The following is a 20,305-nucleotide window of genomic DNA, read 5'->3' on the forward strand; positions in this document are numbered from 1 at the left end:
TCAAGTTTTTTTTGACTCCTGGAAAGTTTTCGAATCGATCTGTTAAATAAAAGATTAATTGTGCACACTTAAAATTCTCTCAATTTACGTGTAAATATAAAAAGTCATTGAAGGAACCTACATTTTGTATTGAATAATACACATTTGTTTTATTATATTCCTTTCCGTTCGCATTTCGGAAAAAAATTATGATTTAGAAAATATTTCACCCAGTTTTTTTTCCTATTTTTAATTATTTACTAAAATGAAGGAAATTGTTGTAACAGTATATGCAATTTAGTATCCCTAAAATGGGGAAATTCTCAACAATTAAATTCCTACAGTCATAAAAGAGTCTTCCATAGAGACGAAGCTTTGATTACGTCTATATCGCATCCAGTGGTGTGGCTTCCTTTGCGATATATCGATTGATCTACCTTTTAAACCTATGGAGAAGGATCGATGAGAACGGTGCTCGCAATGAACACCTTAATTATCGACTCTAAACCACAGCTTCAAATGGAGAAATATCGATAATCGATCATTCTCGCTTCGCCACCGATCACATCAGATGATAATAGAACTACGGAATAAAGGAGGAAAAAAAGGAGACGTAATTCACGCAATTCATCAACATAGATGTCAAACAAAACTCGTAATTACTATTATTTTCTAGACAGTTTTTCGAAAGTTCTTAACAAGTCTACGTGTTGAGAGCATGACCTCCTATTCTTTCCGCCAGCCAAGAGCTCTTGAGCAAAATTAAGGGCTGATAAATTTGCCCATTTGTCAGCCGGGGTAAAGCGCTTACACTCGGTACTCGGAAAGTTATGATCGCTAACTCCAAGAAAGTGACCGGATTAACTTCCCAACTTGTCCACACATAGTTGTCAAATTTTATGGAAAACTTGATTATGTATAGAATTTTTCTGTTTAAACGTATATGGAGTAAATTTGGCGCAGTTCGCTGACCTGACGCAAAATAGGAGTATCATGGCCCTTAAGAAAAATAAATTACTGGAGCGTAGTTCACCTCTGAAGTTTAAGTATTAATTTCATATAAAAAATAATGGGATGAATAGATACAACGACATTGGTACGTAAGGACTTAAAGTCGACTTGGCAAAGACATGCCGAGTTGGGTAAGCTCTGAAACACCACTTTTGGAGCACATGGCGACAAACTTGTTGTTTCTGATGGCGATAATTTGCTTATGTTCCTGTTAGAGGGGATGTTTGAAAACATCGTGCAAATGTATCTAACAATGAAATAAGAGTGTCCACTAATAATGAGAGGTTCAAGAATGTCTGTATTTTAGCATCTTAAAAAGGATTTGACAAACTTTTAGGTAACAGAGAGATCTGCCTCATTTGCAGCACCTGAAATACATATATTTTCTTCCGTTTTTTCTTTTCTTTTCTTTAAACTTTTAGTCTTTTAATCATTGTAATAACTTCTGAGGATCTGAATCCAAAGTTAGACTTTTGGATTTTACTTGAATGGTGTAAAAAGTGTCCTCTTCATTACATTTGATTAAAGACAAATCACGATGTGAACTACATTGATCCTCATGGAAAAAAACTGTTTATAGCGAACGATCCCAGTAGCATTGATCGGGATGAATTGCGACTTGATCAGGAGATGTATCTTGATTTTATCGACGTTGATTTATTGATATATAACCAAAAAATCGTAATAAATTGAGTTAAAATTTCGATTTTATCGGACGCGATTTTTTGAGACATTTGCATCAATATTGAGGATAATCTCTCAAATATTGATGATCCTAGCAATTTTATAGCCAAAAAAATCAAGACAAATAGTAACTTAATCTCAGAATATCGCGATTTGTCCGTTGAAAAATGCTACTTGGGGACTAAAATTACGGCCTAAAACATTTTAGCGATAATGTTATCATCCAGAAAATGATGGTGATCTTGTTAAAATTGTAAAGAAATCATTTTGCAATATTGCTTCGACATTGACGGATCCAGCAAATTGGCAAAATTGTTTTCTCCATTTAAACCTATGGAAATGTATCGATTCTAGAAGGGGCCAGGTGTTTCGATAAAAATCGATTATTAAACATAGGTTATCACAGAGGGAATCCGGTGTTGCTAAATTGGTGAATGTGCCTCTGATTCCTGATTGACTGGAACATGAATGAAAGAATGATTAAAAAAGATTTAGGTTATATTTATGTCCTAACAACCTACATCGGGTTGTTTACCAGCTGTTAACTGGTTTTAGAACTTTCAAGTGCCTCGTTAGAACCGTGCGTATTGTGCAAACACAGTGCTATTTACGTCGTCGTGAAAGGCGAGAATAGTAAAACTTCTTCGGAAACTGTGTCATACTACCAATTAGCGAGAGGAAAGAAACTTTTCCTGCTGCAAAGGGGAAGAGGAAAATATGGCCTAGAGGGACAAAGAGGGTCGAGGGTGGATGGCTTTAAGCGTGTACGTTTCCTTCTTCAAATAAAGGGGATGCGCCTGATATTTTTGAGGATTTTCTGGAAACGGAAATTATGTTTGTCTCCATCGTAATGTTCCCTCCTTGTGAACTGACACACGCGTGCATGTTTATGCTGTGTGTTAGAGCGATTGATTTAAGCAAGGAAAAGCTTGCCAACTTACTCGAAGAAATCGGCCGAGTTTTATAGGTTTTTTATTTTTTTGGTTTTGGGGATGTGTGAATTTTTTTTTCGTGTGTGAAGGTCATGGGGTAGCCAGTGCTATGAATTAAAACGTGTTTAAAACATCTAATGAAAGTTTATCTTCATATTTTAATCCGTAGCACTGGCTACCTCATAACACAATTAAAGTACAATACCACCAAAAATTGTTGCACATAAACGCATTAAAAAAAGACATTCATTTGTCTCTAAAACGAGATAGGTATTTTGTCATTGTAGATAAAAAGTTTAACCATTGATTTTGGTTTTATTTGTTGACGTGCGTCTTGTAAACTTCCTGTAGAATACTATTTGGCATGACAATGACACTGGTTAATTGGAGTAACGGAAGGTTCTGGATTTGAACAATTCAACATTAAAAGCGTTATTATTTGTTTCATTATATTTTATTTATGCATTTGCAAAAAGCTAATCATTCACGTTGAATGCAAAGCATTTTTTTCACTTATTTTAAAGATTAAATTAATAAAATTATAGAGAACTTTTATCATCTACAGAACAAAAACTGATAAAATCATTATAAGTGGAGCTTTTTGTCAAAATTTAACGAAAAAGTCGACAGAAGGAAAGATGGAAAAGCGTACTTTTTTATGATTTTCATTAATCCATTCCCGATACCCATTTTTATGATTTTCATTCTTCAAGATAATAATCTTACCATTAAAAGATTTTTTGACAGTCGGACACTTTCAATCCATAATCAACCTATGCTATTCAAAAACTTATTGCTCTTTACCAACTTCTTCTTCTTTTTTTCTGATGTGTGGGTCGCACTAGGCGGTTTTAAAATTTCCAAGGAAACACCCAAATCCGTAGGAACACTTTGCCTAACAACAAAACTGCACAAGGAAAATTTGGAAGAGCCTAGTGAAACTAGGAAAATGATTGAACGGAGAAAAACTCAATTTTCCAATTGAAATAAACAATTTTCCAGATTGATACATCACGAGTTGTTTGAAAAATCACAACGTAGGAAGGACTGATCTCGAATGAGCGACCCCGTTCTCGGAACCTATTCCGGAGAAAGTATGCGCCCCTCAAAGACAAATCGACCGATCTCATTTTTTAAAAGTGCAATATCTCAAAAAATAAAGGAGAGTTTTTTGCCGGAGTGGAACTCGACTGTCTGACTTTGGATCTTAGCTTGACTCCTTTATGAGCTGCTCATCCTTCGGCGTTGTAATTTCTGAGAAAGCTGGGTGCGCACTATCCCCGCATTTTCTCTCCGCCGAACGAATAAGATGCGAACTTTTTCAGAATTTTTCCTTCCATTTTTTGTTCTAGCTACAAGTAATTTGTCTCCTTGTGCTAGGCAGTTAAAAAAAGGGATACGGAAAAAGGACGAATCAACGAAACGAGGAAAAGCCATGGCTTCACATAAAATACTGATCAAATTTTTAGAAAATGTAGCAGTGGCGTAGCGTGCTTTGCGATGTATCGATTGATCTGCCATTTAAACCTATGGAAAAGAATCGATAAACAAAGTGTTCGTAACGAACACTTTAATAATCGATTCTTTACTGTAGCTTCAAATGGGGAAATATCGAAAATCGATTGTTCACGCCACTGAAAATGTAGAAGCATTTCAGTCTTTTGATCATCATCAGAGCAGTTAAAAATACCAACTCGTATCATAATGATAATGATAATTGACAACATCTAAGTCTTTTGGTCATCGCCAAAAAGATGGTAAAATTCATTTTCCTTTCCCCCGCGCGTGATAGGGATAGTAGTGGACGAATTGCGTGTTTTACTTCTTACATTCACTGACGGACACGACTTCGAACTCTCATTTTGCGAACAGCAGTTTGGTCCTTTACAATGATAATAATTATATAAAAAAAATAAATAAAATGCCAGGATATCTGTGTCCCCGCATTCACCGGGAAAAGAATTGTATTCCTAATTAAAACATCAAACTTAGTGTTAATAGCACAAAGTTGTCGTTCCGCCACGAAAAAACGTTAAAAAATTTCAATGTTGCCAAATTTCACCTTGTAAATTGCACATTTACAAAAGAATCTCCGGCAATTGCACATGCACATGTACATTGTACATTCCTGGAAAAAAAATTGTTTGAGTCAATTTTGCAACTTTTGAGTGTAGTTACGTTCTTTCGTCTGGATTCCATAATAGAGATCTAAGAGTTATGGCTCATTTAAAAACAAAATATGTGCCATTATTTTGTCTCCCTACAGAGGTAGGAGTTTTTATGAATGAGCCAGAAATAGTAGTTTCGTATCGTAAAATGTAGTCTGTTGTTCCGCTTGAGATTCGCAAGGGCTTTTTGCAGGAATGAGAACGAGACCGAGACTGCCGTTCTAAGGAAAAACGCCGTATGAACATTCGAGCGTTGCCAAATCTCCTTCAATAAAATGTTTATTTTTGAGGAAAGTTATGAATGTTTTTCATTTCAATTTTCAGAATCTTTGGGTGCAATTGCAAACAAAATTATCTAAAAAATTGGGAGAAAAATATTCATTAGTTTACCAGGAGATTTGCGTTTTATCGAAGGAAATTTGGCAACGTCCGCAGGTTCATACGTCGTTTTTCCTCAGCACGGCAGTAGACTCCTGCCGAGCTACAGGAGTCTGTCAAACTTTCTTTGATTCCCATTGTTGTTTGAAAATGCAGCCTCGCGTCTTTCATCTCGAGTTTCTCTGTAAATCTACCGGGATGGAGCAGACGGAAATGCAGCCAATCGTCTTCGACATCAAAGGAACCACAACTGCAGATCATTCAATTAAAATACAGACTGGGTTTAATGTGATTTCAGGGCTGTTTCGAGGCATGAAGTATGGGTCTCAATCGAAATGATACCGCTCGAATCTCAATTCCTGATAGTGTTTTAAATCGGCGACGAATTTATCTCAAATGGTGAGTTATAACAGTGAAATATGACAACTTCTTCCTTTGTTTGATAAGAGGTAATTGAAGTTACAGGATCGCAGACCTCCCAGTCACTGGCCAAACGTTTGTTTAGTGGATCAGTTACGACACACAGATTTGAGGGATGCACAGTAATTGATACGTTCAAAGGGTTAACTGCTCTTTCGCGGTACTTGGATTCAAGACTAACGGGATGTCCACTAATTTGATTAACGTTTTATCTGAGGTAGTTTCATGGTTACTCTTTTGATGTCCGAATACGTTAATTCTACAAAGTTGTTGGTAAGTATTTTCTTGAGCTTATCTCTCAATTTACGCTTTAGTTATTGCATGCTCATGATTTTATTTGAACATTTTGCACAAACCGTCATAAAACGTCAGATGATCTGTTTTATTTGACACGGAAAATGTGTAATTCGTATGAAGTATTAATTTGGGGGTCCCCTCCCTTATAAGCTTTGCAATTGTCTTGTGCGAAGACTCGCTCTGAATCCTGGATTTTGTTTTTTTTTATTATTATAAATCTCCCATACGTTGAAAGCCCTTGGAGTGAACGGTCCCGAAGAGTTGACAAAGTGCCCAAAAACACTAACTGACAACCAGCGTTTTTATCTGATAGCTTTTGATCTTTAGCGTCTGTATTGAAAGGTTATGACCTTTGATTAAATTTCTCAGAATAATCAAATAAGAAAATAAAAAAAGGAAGGTATAAAGAAAACACGAAAAATTTGAACGAGCAATTTCAACCCAAAGAAGTTGCAGAGTGAGGTCTAAATCAGCTAAGAGAGGCTGAGGGTACATCGAATTTGAAACTGAACCGAAAAATAATGGATATCCTACTTCCACCTTCTTTGATTTTTATACATTGAAAATGTTACAAAAAATTCGTTTTTTAAATAAAAAAATTCTCCCTGAGACCAAGTTTCACAAAAATCGATCGTAGAGAAGCCGAGCTACCATTTTAGGCCACATCCTTCATTTTAAATTTTCGACTTTTGAAAATTTGAGTGGAGATTCCAATTTTCCATCAAACAATGCCGCTTAGTAACAAATTTCACAAAAATCGATCAAACAGGAGCGGAGCCGCATGTAGCAGGATTAGTAGGATTCTTGACGGTGGTAAACAAAACGCGTCCATTTACAAAGCGCCTTCAATTCCGTCTGATACTGTGCAATACTTCTATGGCGGAATAGTTGCTTAGAGCGCCTTAGACAGTGCCGCTTCGACTTGCCGGTAGAGGCTCGAGATTACTCTAGTGCGAGCGCTGTTACACATTTTTTTTTTTCATAACAGACGATCAGGGATAGAACATTCATACCTCAATTTGCGACGTTGCAAGTTTTTCACTGCCTATTTTATTTGAGTAGACCGAGCTGAGGACTTTAAAATCTGCCGCAATATGTTCAAAATATAATGAAAATATTATTTGAATCTTCCATTCGAGTCTTTTTATGAGATTTTATTATAAAGAGGAGGAGAAATATGAGTAGGAACCTTCGAATAAACGAGAGTGGATTCGAAGTTAGTTTATAAGATTGAATTTTTTCGGTTCGTGCTTATTTATTTAAGTACAAGGCATTGACGAAAGCAGAAGATTTGAATTCCTAAAATAAAATTGAAACGCTAAAATCTCACATAAAGGGGCATTTCTGGAAGTTTCAACATTTTTTATGTAATCCACGAAAAATTAGCGATTTCCTAGTTTTCAAAACAAAAAATTCATACGAAGCATTTTATCGTCTCTAGAGATACTTTAAAAATATATTTTAAAGCGTCATCGTGCAAGTAGGGATGATGCTCTAATTTTTATCTTGTGCAATACTGTCACGTTACGGAAAAACGCCGTATAAACATTCAAGAGTTGCCAAATTTCCCTCGATAGCAATTTTTTAAAATTTCTTAGAAAATTTTTACACATTTTTCCTTGAAATTTTCAGATATTTTAGATTAAATTGCGTTCAAAATTGTCTGAAACGTGGAGCAAAAATATTAACAATTTTTCAAGTAAATTAGATTTTTATTGCGAGAAATATGGCAAGGTCTGAAGGCTCATCGTCGTTCTTCCTTAGCGCGGCAGAGTAGTGTACCTTAAATCATTGCTCCCCTGACGTAAGGGCGTACCTGAATTTCTACGTGAGCCATGTTTCACATATAAATCCATGTTTTCTAGGGCTCATGCGGAAATTGAGATACGCCCTTACGTCAGAGAAGCGACGAAATTTGGGAGTAAGGTAAGAAAAAAGGCAACACGGATATCATAACGGTGTGATACGGAGGGTTGACGTCGATGAAGCTATTATTCACGGGGAAAATTAAGTGTTAATTAGCTACCGCGACGGGGCTACGTCAAATTTTCAACTTCGCACCGGGGGCAAGCCTTTGCGGGATTCTTGCTCACTGGAAAAAAAAAAAACACATTGGATCTAGAGTCCAGACTCTTGAAAACATTGACAAGAAAAAATACTCTTGATTCAATCGGATTTTTACTTGAATCAAAACGAAATCCGCTTAAATTAAGAGGCTTGGTTCTTGATGTAAGCTAGATTCTTATTGGATCGATAGTACTTTTTCTTGTCGATGTTTTTAAGAGTCTGGACTCTAGATCCAATGGGTTTTTTTTCCGGTCCTGAAAAGATAGAACATTTTTACTCTAATTTTGAATGAATAAATGGACTTCTTGACTAGGGTTGACTTTGATTTCAACTGTCACCGAAAGATAAGGATATTGATTTAACATTCTGGTTGTAAAAAAAGTGCGAGACACCCCTCAAAACGCTGAATTGACCGCGACAGCAGTTAGTTTTACATCTTGACATTGCCAAAGTAACTATACTGTAGCGGTTAATTCAGCATTTTGTGAGGTGTCGCACACTTTTTTATATCCAGAATGTTCGATCAGTACCCTTTTTTCGGGTTCAACTGATTTTGAAAATTAAGGACACAAAATGATAAAATAGTTAAATTAGATGATCCTGCAAATCAACCGATTCAATTTTCTACTTAGTAAGAGACATAATATGGAAACTAACCCGGTTTATTTGAAGCGTTGTCTTTGACCATTCTATCTTTTTGCATTACTGAATTTGAAGCATCCCTTTATTTTAATAATTATTATCTTATTTGACATATTTGATTCACCCAAAGGATGTTTAACAGTGTTTGAGTTTTAGACCGTATTTTAGGTACTGATCGATTTAACGATTAATGATCGATTATTACTCATTACGTGTAATAAATAAGTAAATCGAATCAATTTTTGGAAGACATCAGAGTTATGAACCATTTAATTAATTATATATTTCTTAATTTGAAAAATGTTTAATAATAAACAATAAAACACAGTCAAAAACACGATGTATTCATTTAGTGGTTTTGTTTTTGTTTTTCTGATCTTTGTTAGCTCTCTCGCCAAGGAGCAATGATACCAAGACCACAGTGCGACGTCAATTCACGAGGCCCTTTTGTGTAGGCTTTGATCACGGACCAGAATTAAAGTAAATTAAAATTGCAGGATGGCGTGGTACCCTCTTTCGAAAATGTTAGCTACGATGCCTTTTTTCCTCCCAAAAAGGTTTTTCTCGGCTTTGAAACTTTTTCCTCGAAGCGAAAAGTGGAAGTCAGATTGGATTATGGAGAAAAAGTAAATTCAGCCATGATGCTTGTGTTGAAGCGAGCTTGTTTCAACCCTTATCAGTGATGTCTCATGAATGCAATACGAACCACAACAATGCTAAATAAAGTTACGAACCTACGGTAGAGACATTCAGCGTAATCCTTGTTTATACGAAAGAAAAGTCATGCAGGAAAAATATGAGTGAGGCATCGTTATCTCTCCTTCTTTTCCGCGTGGAGAGAAACAAGGTATTTGTATCATAAGGCATCATGTGTTGTTTTTGGATTTGGATTTTGCGTTCCATGAGAGAAAAACTGTAAAAAGTTCGAACGCAACGAAAATCGTTTGTTTACATTTCAAGCTCAATTTTCAGAAGGGTTGTAATCACGATGAAAACCCTTCAAAAAACTTTCGGGTTTGTTTTGATTTTGACTAACGTCGAAATATTTTAAGTTCTTTCGAGTTGATAAATGTTCCACGTATAGGATTAACGTACTAACTTTAGGTGGAGAATGATCATTCGATTTGGATATAAATTTTCGATGATGCATCTTTACCAATGCAGTTTTCACTACTTTATTCTACTCCTTTCCACTGATAGTCAGTGAATATGAGAAACATTTAATCATTGCCTGCAAAGGAGAACACTTCTCCAAATGGAAAGGATGTCCCATTTACCAAACTTTAAAGAAACAAAAACTAAAATTAATAGATAATAATTCCTCAAAGAATCCCAATCTAAATGAAGATGAAAATAATCAGACAATTAAGAAGCTACAATACCAAATTACAGAAATGGAAATAAATCATAAAAATAATGTAGACAAATTAGAGAAGAATTTAATCTCTCTCACAGAACAAGTCGTTAAGTTAACTACGTTGATTAATAGCCTTATCGCTATGCAGAAATGAACTTAAAATGTGGCTCTTATTAGCTTGATAACAAATAGGACAGTAGAAAGTTAAATGATAGAAAACAGATTTTTTTATCAGTTAATGAAAGGAGTAAAGTATTCGTTTTAATATTAGTAATTCACTTATGTGAAAAATTAGACCAAGTACAGTAGCAGATGATTTTTTCTCCTCTTACAGGAGGAGTTTTTCGAATATTGCCTAGGCAAGTAGTAACTATTTAAAATTAATTAGCTATATTATTTTATTACTATTCAATCTCCTCCTATTGTCAGTAGAATTAATTTTAAGCTTAGATTGTAGTATATAGAGGGAGGCAATGTCAAAGGACAGATACCCCTCTGTCTATTGTTGTAAATAGTATGTACTTGTATGGTATATCAATGAAGAAAAAAAGAAAAAGAAATTCAATCACTGCACCGCAGCTAATGTTGGAAAAAGTTTCCTAGAACCTGAAAAAGACGCTCTCTTTAATCATCCCCACTCTAATTTTCCTCTTAAATTATTCATTAGAAACGTCGTGATTTAAATCTGTTCCTCCGTCTATCCAAGAAAATAAGCAAAAACAGGCAGGAAATTGGTAGCATTTAATTTAAAGGTTTGCGCTTGAATTAATGAGAGAAATGGGCACGATAACAAGTGAAATTAAAAGCAAATGGTCGAAAGAGAAAAAGTTGGCACAAGAGGCAGTTGAAAAGATAAACTTGCTTTTCATGATCCTCCCTTGAAGGAAAAATTGCTGCTAACTGGTCTAGAAATTTTAGAGTTTAAGTTTTTGTGACAATTTTATCTCAGTTCGTAGTAACAACAGACCACTAGATAAGATACGAATTTCAGCAAATCATTAAATTTGACACGGAACACCATAATATTTGCAAAAAACAAAAATTATATTTTCCTAAAATACATATTTTTTCCATCAATTTAAAAGAGAATAATCCATACAGAGTGTGCAAAAATTTCCAAATCATGAGTTAAAAAACGCTGACTCCGCGATTTTAAGTATTAGAGCCCAACACAGAGCGAAGCGGCGTGCTGCCAGCGCGGAAAGCGCACTGGCGCCTACAAACCTAAATGGATACCTCACGCATTGCGCAATGCTTGAAGTATCCCTTAGGTTTGTAGGCGCCAATGCACGTTCCGCGCTGGCTGGCTGGCCGCGCCGCAGCGTGCCACGTGTCACCGCGCACACTTTAATTACCGAAATTTTAATGTCAGGCATTACAATTGGTGAGCATTTGCATCTTGAGTCATTTCTATTTCAATCAATATTTGCAAATGCGGTACAGATATTGAAGAATATCGAAGAAGAGGACGGAAGTTCACTTACTTGCTGAACAGTTCGATGTTAAAGAATACGTATTCTCCGGAGTCAATCATATTCAGTTCCTCCGCTGCGAGCATGATTTCACGAACCTTTGGAGGCGTGGCACACAATACGATTACTGCAACAAAAAAGTCAATCGGATCCGTAAATATTGAGGCAATTTCAAATAGATTCAATAAAGTAATAACTACCAGGGCAGTTGATTGGTAAATACATTTATTTAAGGTTTCCTTCAAAATACAAAGTTATCAACATCCTACGAAATAGAAATGAATAGAAATGTGAAAAAAAGAGAACGAAAGAATGAATTCAATTCGGAGATTAAATTGTTTAAAAAAGGGAGGAATTTTTTTAGGCTTTGCTGAAATTGTTTTGAAGACCTCTGCGACCAGAAAATCATCCATTTCCAGAAGCTCTATGGTAATTTAATTCACAGAAATAATGAAGAATGTTCATACTTAAATGTAAATGCACTTAAAGTCATAATAAAATATCCAGGAATTCTTGCAGAATTTCGCGAAAATCAATGGTATTTCAAAAACGGATGGACGTCAAACAAAAAACACATTTTGAAATTTTGTGCAATGTGTGCTTTAAATTTTTGCTGAAAACTTGATTTTCTTTTTTTTCAGATTCCTGCACTGTTACCTTTTCACATTTACAGTACTCCTCGTGGGTTTTGATGATAAAATAGGAGAGAAATTTTCGGCATTATTAAAAATTTTAGCACGGCTATGAGGAATGGTTGAATAAAAAGAATGAAACATAGATATGCCCCTTTAAAAGCTCCCAAAAACCTGAGACGTGGTTCAGCGCGAGTGTATACTCAAGCAGAATTTTTTAAAATAGTTTGGTGGTGTCACCATTGCATTCACCAGTCATCGCCGGATAAGGATCAGGGTGATCACCGGAAGTTATTACTGCGTCACGAGAGACCATTAAAGCGGTTTCTCTATGATATTTCATATTTGAGTCGACGATTTTCTCACGCGACACTTCCACCGTCCGACAAGCACTTTACTCACAAAGCGCGGTGTTTAGAGTCCGATGCTCACACATTTGTCCCTACGGGACACGAATTGAAGTCGGAAATCGGTTCCGGTCAGTGTTGCCAAACTGCCACTCTTAATCTACCCCGATCAATGGAAGAAGGGAATTTTTAATATCGATTCGGGCAACCTCGTTTCAGAATAGCGTGTGACACCACCGATAATGGCCCGCTGACCCATTATAAATGTGGGTCGCTTAAACTCCGGCGACGCGTAAAGGAAATTGCAACTGAATTCGCAGCTCCACAGTGATTACTTTAATGGAAGACTCCAGTTTGACAAAATCCGAATTCGAAACAATTGGACTTCTGTAATCCCAAACAAGACGACGGTTCTAACGTTAAGACGTTGGAGAGCGTTCACCGTAGCACCTCATCAATATGTAAAAATGGTTTTCCAGTTTGTGGGAAAAACTCTGTGAAAGCCTCAAGGAATAATACTAAATTTGTTATATTTCAAAAAATAGAATGAGAGCGGAGATTTTCCAACACCGCAAACGAGATACGTGGTCTATTAGTTTCACCATCAATATTAAAATTCAAATTACACATCATGGATCACACTTTGCACAAAGAAACCGCTCCTACTGGCCCATCTACGAAAGAATTTATCTTAATAGAAAAAATAAAAGGCGCAAGTACATTGCACTGAGCAAAAGGAAAGCATTAGGGGAGGGGGTCTGGGCAAACTTAGGATTTTTTTTTTAGGGGGGGGGGGGGCGGCTCCAGCAGAGCGCTTTGGAGCTTCACAGGAAGGTAGGAAGGGTGTCAAAAAACCGCAAATTTACCGTTAGGTACACTGAGAAAAAAATATGGTAACATTAATAGTATCATACAACAATAGTAAATATGGTAACATCTTTTATAAGTCTACTTTATTTTTACCCAGTGATACCAATTAGTGAAAATAACAAGAATTATGGTATTATCCACCAGAATCCTGTTGAAACATACCCTTGTACAATAAATACTACCATACAGTCCAGTATTTATTACCATACTGGTTTCACTGTGCATGTCCGAATTTGGTAAAATCTACAATATTTTTTTCAGTGTAATTTAAAAATGGCCACAGAGACGAAGTTGAAAGATTTTAAAAACAGTATATTCAAGTCGGCTCCCTTCCGTCACATGCAAGCTAGTTAAAATCAAATATTGATCTATAATTTGTTATTCCATACAACACTGATTGACACATTTAAAATTATTGATCCGGCGTCGCGTTGGTCGAGAGGGACAAAACCAACGGGTCGCCCAGTGGCGTGTCGTTCTTTGCGATATATCGATTGATCTGTTATTTAAACCTATGGAAAAGGATCAATACACAGGGTGTTTGCAACGAACATCTCAATAATCGATTCATTGCAACAGGTTTAAATGGAGAAGTGTCGATAATCGATCTTTCACGCCTCGCCACTGGGGTCGCCGTGGCAGGACGCTGAGCAGCAGGAGGTTTTGATGGACTCGTGCTGATAGAAAAGCGCTTAATCGAATCATTGTTGCTCGACGCTGCCAGAGCAGTTTGTTGATCGGAGCAATTGAATCAGTGAGTTCGAAAACACACCAACTCGGGTTCTTTTCGATTTTCCCTGTTTTGCGGTTTAGTAACACTTATGGATGAAAGCATCTGCACGCAAAAGGAAATTTCGAAATTGCAATCGGAAGTGCTCGATACAGCGAATTAAGGGAAGAATCGAAGTATTTCATTGGAAATACCAATTTTTGGCCATTTCAAGGGAAACGGGTGACCATCCGATTTTGAGGTTTTCTTTTTACGGTTCAGTTTACCTTGTACCAACAAGTTATATAAATATTCAAGCGTTATTCAGGTCGAAAAATAGAATTTTTTCAGGGCAGACTATGAAAAATCAGTATCTGAAAGTCGGTGAGAACGGAAACACACCAACTCGGAAATTTTTGAACGCTTAATTCTCTGTCATCAAACATGGTGTATGGATTTCAACTTGGTGCTTTACAAACTCTCTGAATACTTGTCCTTTGGCACCACAAAGTTTTTTCTTAAACTAACGTCTTCGCCCGCTGCACAGTTTTAGGTGTTTCCTGAACAATTCTTTTTTCCGAGTGGGTGTTTTTTCGAACTCACGGATTCAATTACGATTAAAGTTGGAATTGATCAATTTTTTTCAATGGATTTTACCGTCTTTTTATAAATTATATTTATTTTCTTCAACCTGTAAAGTTAAACTCAGACAGATTATTTGGACAAATAATAATCGATCAAAATCATCGGATTTTGAAATTCATGCTGTTATACTCGTAAATTTGACAGCAGTGCTATCGCATTCAAGCCGGGAAAATCCACTTCTAATCCCCAATGCAGCACCTTGGCCTATTTTGGAAAAATCAATGACCGATTCCTAATAGCGTTCAGCGACCATTCAGAACAAGTTTGCGGCAAAACATGAGGAAACATTGCAAATAGCTTTTCCTTGTACAGAACGTCTACTAAAATTTTACTTTAGATTTTTCCTACATTTTTCGTATGTTTTCTTATATATCAGACAAGATTTTCTGATTTTTTGCGCGAATAAATCAGCTTTATCTTGGTGCACTCAAAATTTTCGAATCCATGACTAGTTTTTCCTGATAACATCGACTTCCCTGATATTTTCCAGTTTTCCAGCGGGTTTCCTTGACGGTAGACACCCTGTTGCACTCATAAATCAGCCAAGGTATAAAAATAACAGGGCAGGAATTTCTTCAACGTCATCCTAGATAAGAAGACGATTTGTTGAAACTCCTCCTCGTTATCCTCAACAGTCAGCGGAAAAATATTTACACTCCACCCTACACCGAGAAGTCGCATCGTCTAAAACTCACATCCCGCCCTGATTACCTAACCGTATAATCACATCTTTTTCCAGGCTACCCCCCTTTCCACCCCCTAAACGCCCCCCCCTCACGTTCCGGCCGGGGGCTTTGTGATGTCGCGGGCTTGATTGACGAAGAGCTTTTTTTAATCATCGACGAAACGCTCTCCCGCGCGCGGCGACAAAAAAAGTATGATTGACAGCCCGAGTCAGAACGTCTAAATAAGCCTTTGTAGTCCCGGCCAATCGCGCCTCTCATATTCCCCGGCAACTCCATCGAAAATTTATTCAGGTGGTCTGACAGGCGTCGAAAACGCTGCTGAGTTCATTCTCCCGTCGTCTCCCCCTGAATTAGGCCTCAGTTTCCTTCCCATCCAACTTCTTCGCCCCCTCCGCTTTTCACGGCTGTTTTCTCTGTCCAAGCTATAGAACCTCTGTTGTTAATTTATTCTATTTAACCCATTGACTTATGATTTAATTTGACCCTGCCGGGCCAGGAATTACGATTTAATTTGGCGAAAACCAGTAAGTTGGAACACTTCAAAATAATCCGGAAATTTTTTCTCTGAGGGTGGAAATTGGCACAATGAGCATTCACAATACAACGTTTGAGAAACATGGTGAAAACTTTGAGCGCAATGATTTTTTTATTGTGGTTTGCTGTCAAAGTCGCAAAAATCGCAAAATCAGAGAAAATCAGGAAATTTTGAGGTTATTTCATGTGCAAACGCACAGTAATATGAAAAAACCGTGACAAAACAAGAAATTACCGTGCACAATAAGTCATAGGGTGGCCACACTACTCATATAAACATTGATGAGAATGCAATCTACCGGAGAATCGCCGAAATAACGCAAACAATCGACGGACGACTCTGAGCCGTCTCTTCAGATCTGGCCCAGCGCAGCGCGGACGACTGGGAGCTTAATGGAGAAAACATATTTTAGAGATCCCGCACTGCTATGAGACCTACAATGTAGAGGTTTGTTTCAGAAAGCAACGCTCAGATTTGCCTTATGATGACGGATGACCAAAGAGTTGAGCGATTGGTATAGTAGCATCTGTATAATTATGTTAGGTTGGGTTAGGTTTGATTTAGTTAGATCTGATTGGTTTTTGAATGGTAAATAGCATTTTTATGAATAAATAATTCAAACTTTCCGCTCATGGAAGAAATAATAATACACTTGTGTTCAATTGAGCGCTAAAAGTCACTATCACAGTCTCACCATTACGAGAATATGGCAACCTCAATCTTGACGCTTTGGTTCAGCTATAGTAAGCTGTACACATTTTGAACAACTCAGAGAGGGAAAGATACAATGCTCGATTGAGTAGTCTGCTAAAGCCGTTGTAGTGCTCAATTTAACTCGCGTAGGAAATTTTTTTTCTTGTGACCAAGCGATTCGAATTTCCCGTGATCAATGTAAAACGTTTACATCTTGGCTAGGTGTTAATTTCAGTAGTTTTTGTTGCGCGAATCGTGTTCTGCGTGAATTTCTGGTGAGAGATCGTGTGTTAGAATGCTTAAGTTGTAGTATGTCGTATGTAGTATGTAGTAAGTATGTCGAATAATTGCGCCAAACACCCGGCGTTAAACGTATACTAGCGCCTGCAAGACTGCATGGATACTTCTCGCATTGCGCCAGATGCGGTGCAGTCGGTCAGCGTACGTGAGACGCAGACGCATATTAGAGCCTACAAGACTCCAGGAATACTTCACGCATTGCACATACAGCACGGTGCTTGAAACATTGTAACTACTCGGTGTTAGATCCACCACCCCCGGTAGTGCAAGTCTAAAAATGCGATTTTACAATTATGAGACTTATCACGGGCAAAAGTATTTCTGTAAATGGAGGGTAATTTTCATAGAAGAATGATCGAGATAAAAAGGTTGGTACTTTCATTCATCATCGACCTGAAACTGTTCATTATCCAACGCTAATATTCAAGTTGAGGATGATCCCTTTCCGTTTGTTATGTCACCCCAAAACCAGTCGAATCAATTCCCTGGACAAAATCCAGAACGTGTTGAGAGACAATCTCCGTCTAAAGGGTCTCTATTCTATCGTGTTAAAGAAAAACGCTGTATGAACCTTCAGGCGTTGACAAATTTCCTCTGATAAAAAATAAACTTATTGGAAAAGTTGTAAATATTTTTTTTTTTCCAATTCTTCAGAAAATTTAGTCCGCAATTCAATCTAAAATATCTGAAAATTTTAAGGAAAATATGCACAGCTTTCTTCCGAAGTACATTTTTTATCAGGGGAAATGTGGTGACATGCGAATGTTCATACGTCGTTTTTCCTCAGCACGTCAGAATGAAGATGTTGCATGTGTGAGGAATTAGCGATTTGACTATTGATTCTTACGTAAAAGTTTGCGAGAAACACGATGGTGCCACTGATTTTCTCTGAAATCAACTCCCAAGCTCCAAAAAAGCTCTATAGGGAGCAAATACATTGACAGGACTGCCACTTTATTTGGGGACTCCAAAACTGAAAACACGGCAACCTTGCTAATGTATTTGTTCCCTATCTTTGCATGGAGAGATTGTCTTTATGTCGGAGTGGACTCTCAGGATAGAGTGGGATACTCCCTCCATTTTGACCTCAAGTTAAGAGCTTTTTTTGAGCTTGGGAGTTGATTTTAGAGAAAACCAGTGGCACCATCGTGTTTCTTGCAAACATTTACACAAGAATCAACAGTCAAATCGCAAATTCCTCACACATGCAACATCTCCATTCAATCTAAAATATCTAAAAATTTAAAGGAAAAATATGCATAGCTTTCTTACGAAGTACATTTTTTATCAAGGGAAATGTGGTCAAATCATACGGTGTTTTTCCTTAGCACGGTAGAATTGTACAGGGAGGGCAACTTGAGGATGTAGAAATGTTTAACATTAAGAAGCACGACTTGACGTTCCCCGGATATGGACCTCTCCATTTTTCATCTTTTAAGTAAATTGTTTTTGGTAATTCTAGATTATGAGACGGTGGTCGGAGATGAAGAGTGAGCCGCGGTCACGAGAGGGGCTCTAGGAAACTGCTCTCCCGGAAATTCGCGCGAATCCGGAACTGTGGGCGCAGGAGCATATTCATGAGTGATATGAGACCCACGGCTCACGGTGCGATGTAGCCATGTTTTCATTTCATCTACTTTCAGCTCTGGTTGCTCTTGTGCAACACTTTCATTCAATTGTCAAAGTTTAGGCCTTGTTTCTAGAGTACCTTCCTAGACAGAGGATAGCCATACTTGTGCCGGTTTTTCATTGGTCGCGAGAAAATAGGCTGACACGATTTTCTTACACTGGAAAAATAAACACATTGGATCTAGAATCCAGAATTCTGAAAACATTGACAAGAAAATATACAAAAATATAAAAAAATACTCTTGATTCAATCGGATTTTTGCATGAATCAAAACGAAATCCGCTTAAATTAAGTGGCTTGGTTCTTGATTTAAGCTAGATTCTGATTGAATCAAGAGTACTTTTTCTTGTCGATGTTTTTAAGAGTCTGGACTCTAGATTCAATGTGTTTTTTTCCGGTGAACGGTCGTAAACAAACAGAGGAGATGGCTGTTAGCAGCAAGCAAGTTTGAGGTTACTCTAGACCAATAGGTCCCGGTTTCGAATCCCGGTGGTGGCGACATAATTTCACGGAACTGACGAGTGGAACTGCAGAAACAGATTCTACTATCTGCTCATGCATATATGTCCAATTTTTAGATATTCTAGATTAAATTGCGAACAAAATTGTCTGGAAAATTCAAGGAAAAAGATGTATAAATTTTCTCAGTAAATTTGTATTTTATCGAAGAAAATTTGGCAACGCTTAAGGGTTCATACGACGTTTTTCTTTAGCACGGCAGCATTCACGTTACAAGAATGGTGTTTTTCGTGAAATTTTGGGTAAGGAACACGTATCAGAATGCTCAAATTGGACTGCATGCATTTCGCAATTTGGACCTATAAATTCTAGCTTTTCTGGAAAAACACTTATGTGCAAAGGGAAACTACTGACACATACGTTGTTTTTAAACCGGGCTAGAATGTATAGTTCCAAATTGCAAAAAGTAGTCCAATTCGTACCTCGTCAGCTGGTCCATTTGCAAAATTCCACCCCTAAAAGCGCGCCGTATCCCCGCCTTTTTGGCAACGCTAGGCGAGGGGGCGCAGCGCGGCGTGATTTATTTTAAAAACGGAAGTCCGCCCCGACAAGAGGCGGAAACTCCCGCGTCTCGCCCCCTCCCCCACCCACCCCCCGCGATAACCACACCTAACCGATATGTGACCGGGTGCGGAGGGGGGGGCGGCGAGCCCCCATTTCTCGGGAGTAACCCCCCCCCCCCCCGGAGTTACCGGCTTCGCGGAATCAATCTGTAAATTTCAATTTATCACTGACGACCCCTACTCGCGAAAGGCGCGCCCGGTTGTATGTAGGCTCGCGGGATCCTCGCCCCCCTCCCCCTCCCCGTCCATCCATCTCCCGCTGCGGAGAGATCCGCGGTCGGTGCTTTTAGTGAGGGAGGATTCCGAGGAGATCAGTTGTTATGCTGTGAATAGTTTATTACTGGACGGTTGACGGACTGTTAAGTGCGATGCGTTTTCCCTACTAAATATAGTACGACGGCCTGCTCTGCCGGACTGAGGAAGAACGCCGTAACTCCGATCAATATTTTCATTTTTCTTTCATACATACTATTCTATTTCAATAAATTCGTATTCTCACTATGCTGCATATTGATAGTTTGAGTTCTCAGAGGTATGTCGTAATTATTCTAAAATAATGAGGAGTGAATGCTCTGTGATTTTTCTGAAATACAACAATAAATTTTCAAGAATCTTGGGTAAAATTTGATGGTATGACTTTGGAAATAGACCTTTTTATAGGCGGAGGGATAGAAGAAGAAGAATAAGAAGAAGAAGAAAAAGGAGAAATAAGGAGGAGAGGAAGAAGGAGGAGAGGAAGAAGGAAGTGAGGAAGAAGGAGGAGAGGAAG

The 20,305-nt window shown here is 37.7% G+C and overlaps 1 protein-coding gene across 4 annotated transcripts in view; it reads right to left on the reverse strand.

The window, feature by feature from the left end:
- Nucleotides 1-20,305, reverse strand: part of LOC109044685 (atrial natriuretic peptide receptor 1) — a 589,109-nt gene that overhangs the window by 238,607 nt on the left and 330,197 nt on the right. For all 4 annotated transcript variants that reach the window (XM_072305169.1, XM_072305168.1, XM_072305171.1 and 1 more), the window contains one exon: nt 11,420-11,534. In XM_072305169.1, the coding sequence (XP_072161270.1) occupies nt 11,420-11,534 (115 nt within the window). The remainder of the gene's footprint in view (nt 1-11,419; nt 11,535-20,305) is intronic.

This window comes from Bemisia tabaci, chromosome 10, assembly GCF_918797505.1.
Source record: "Bemisia tabaci chromosome 10, PGI_BMITA_v3".
Taxonomy (NCBI): domain Eukaryota; kingdom Metazoa; phylum Arthropoda; class Insecta; order Hemiptera; family Aleyrodidae; genus Bemisia; species Bemisia tabaci.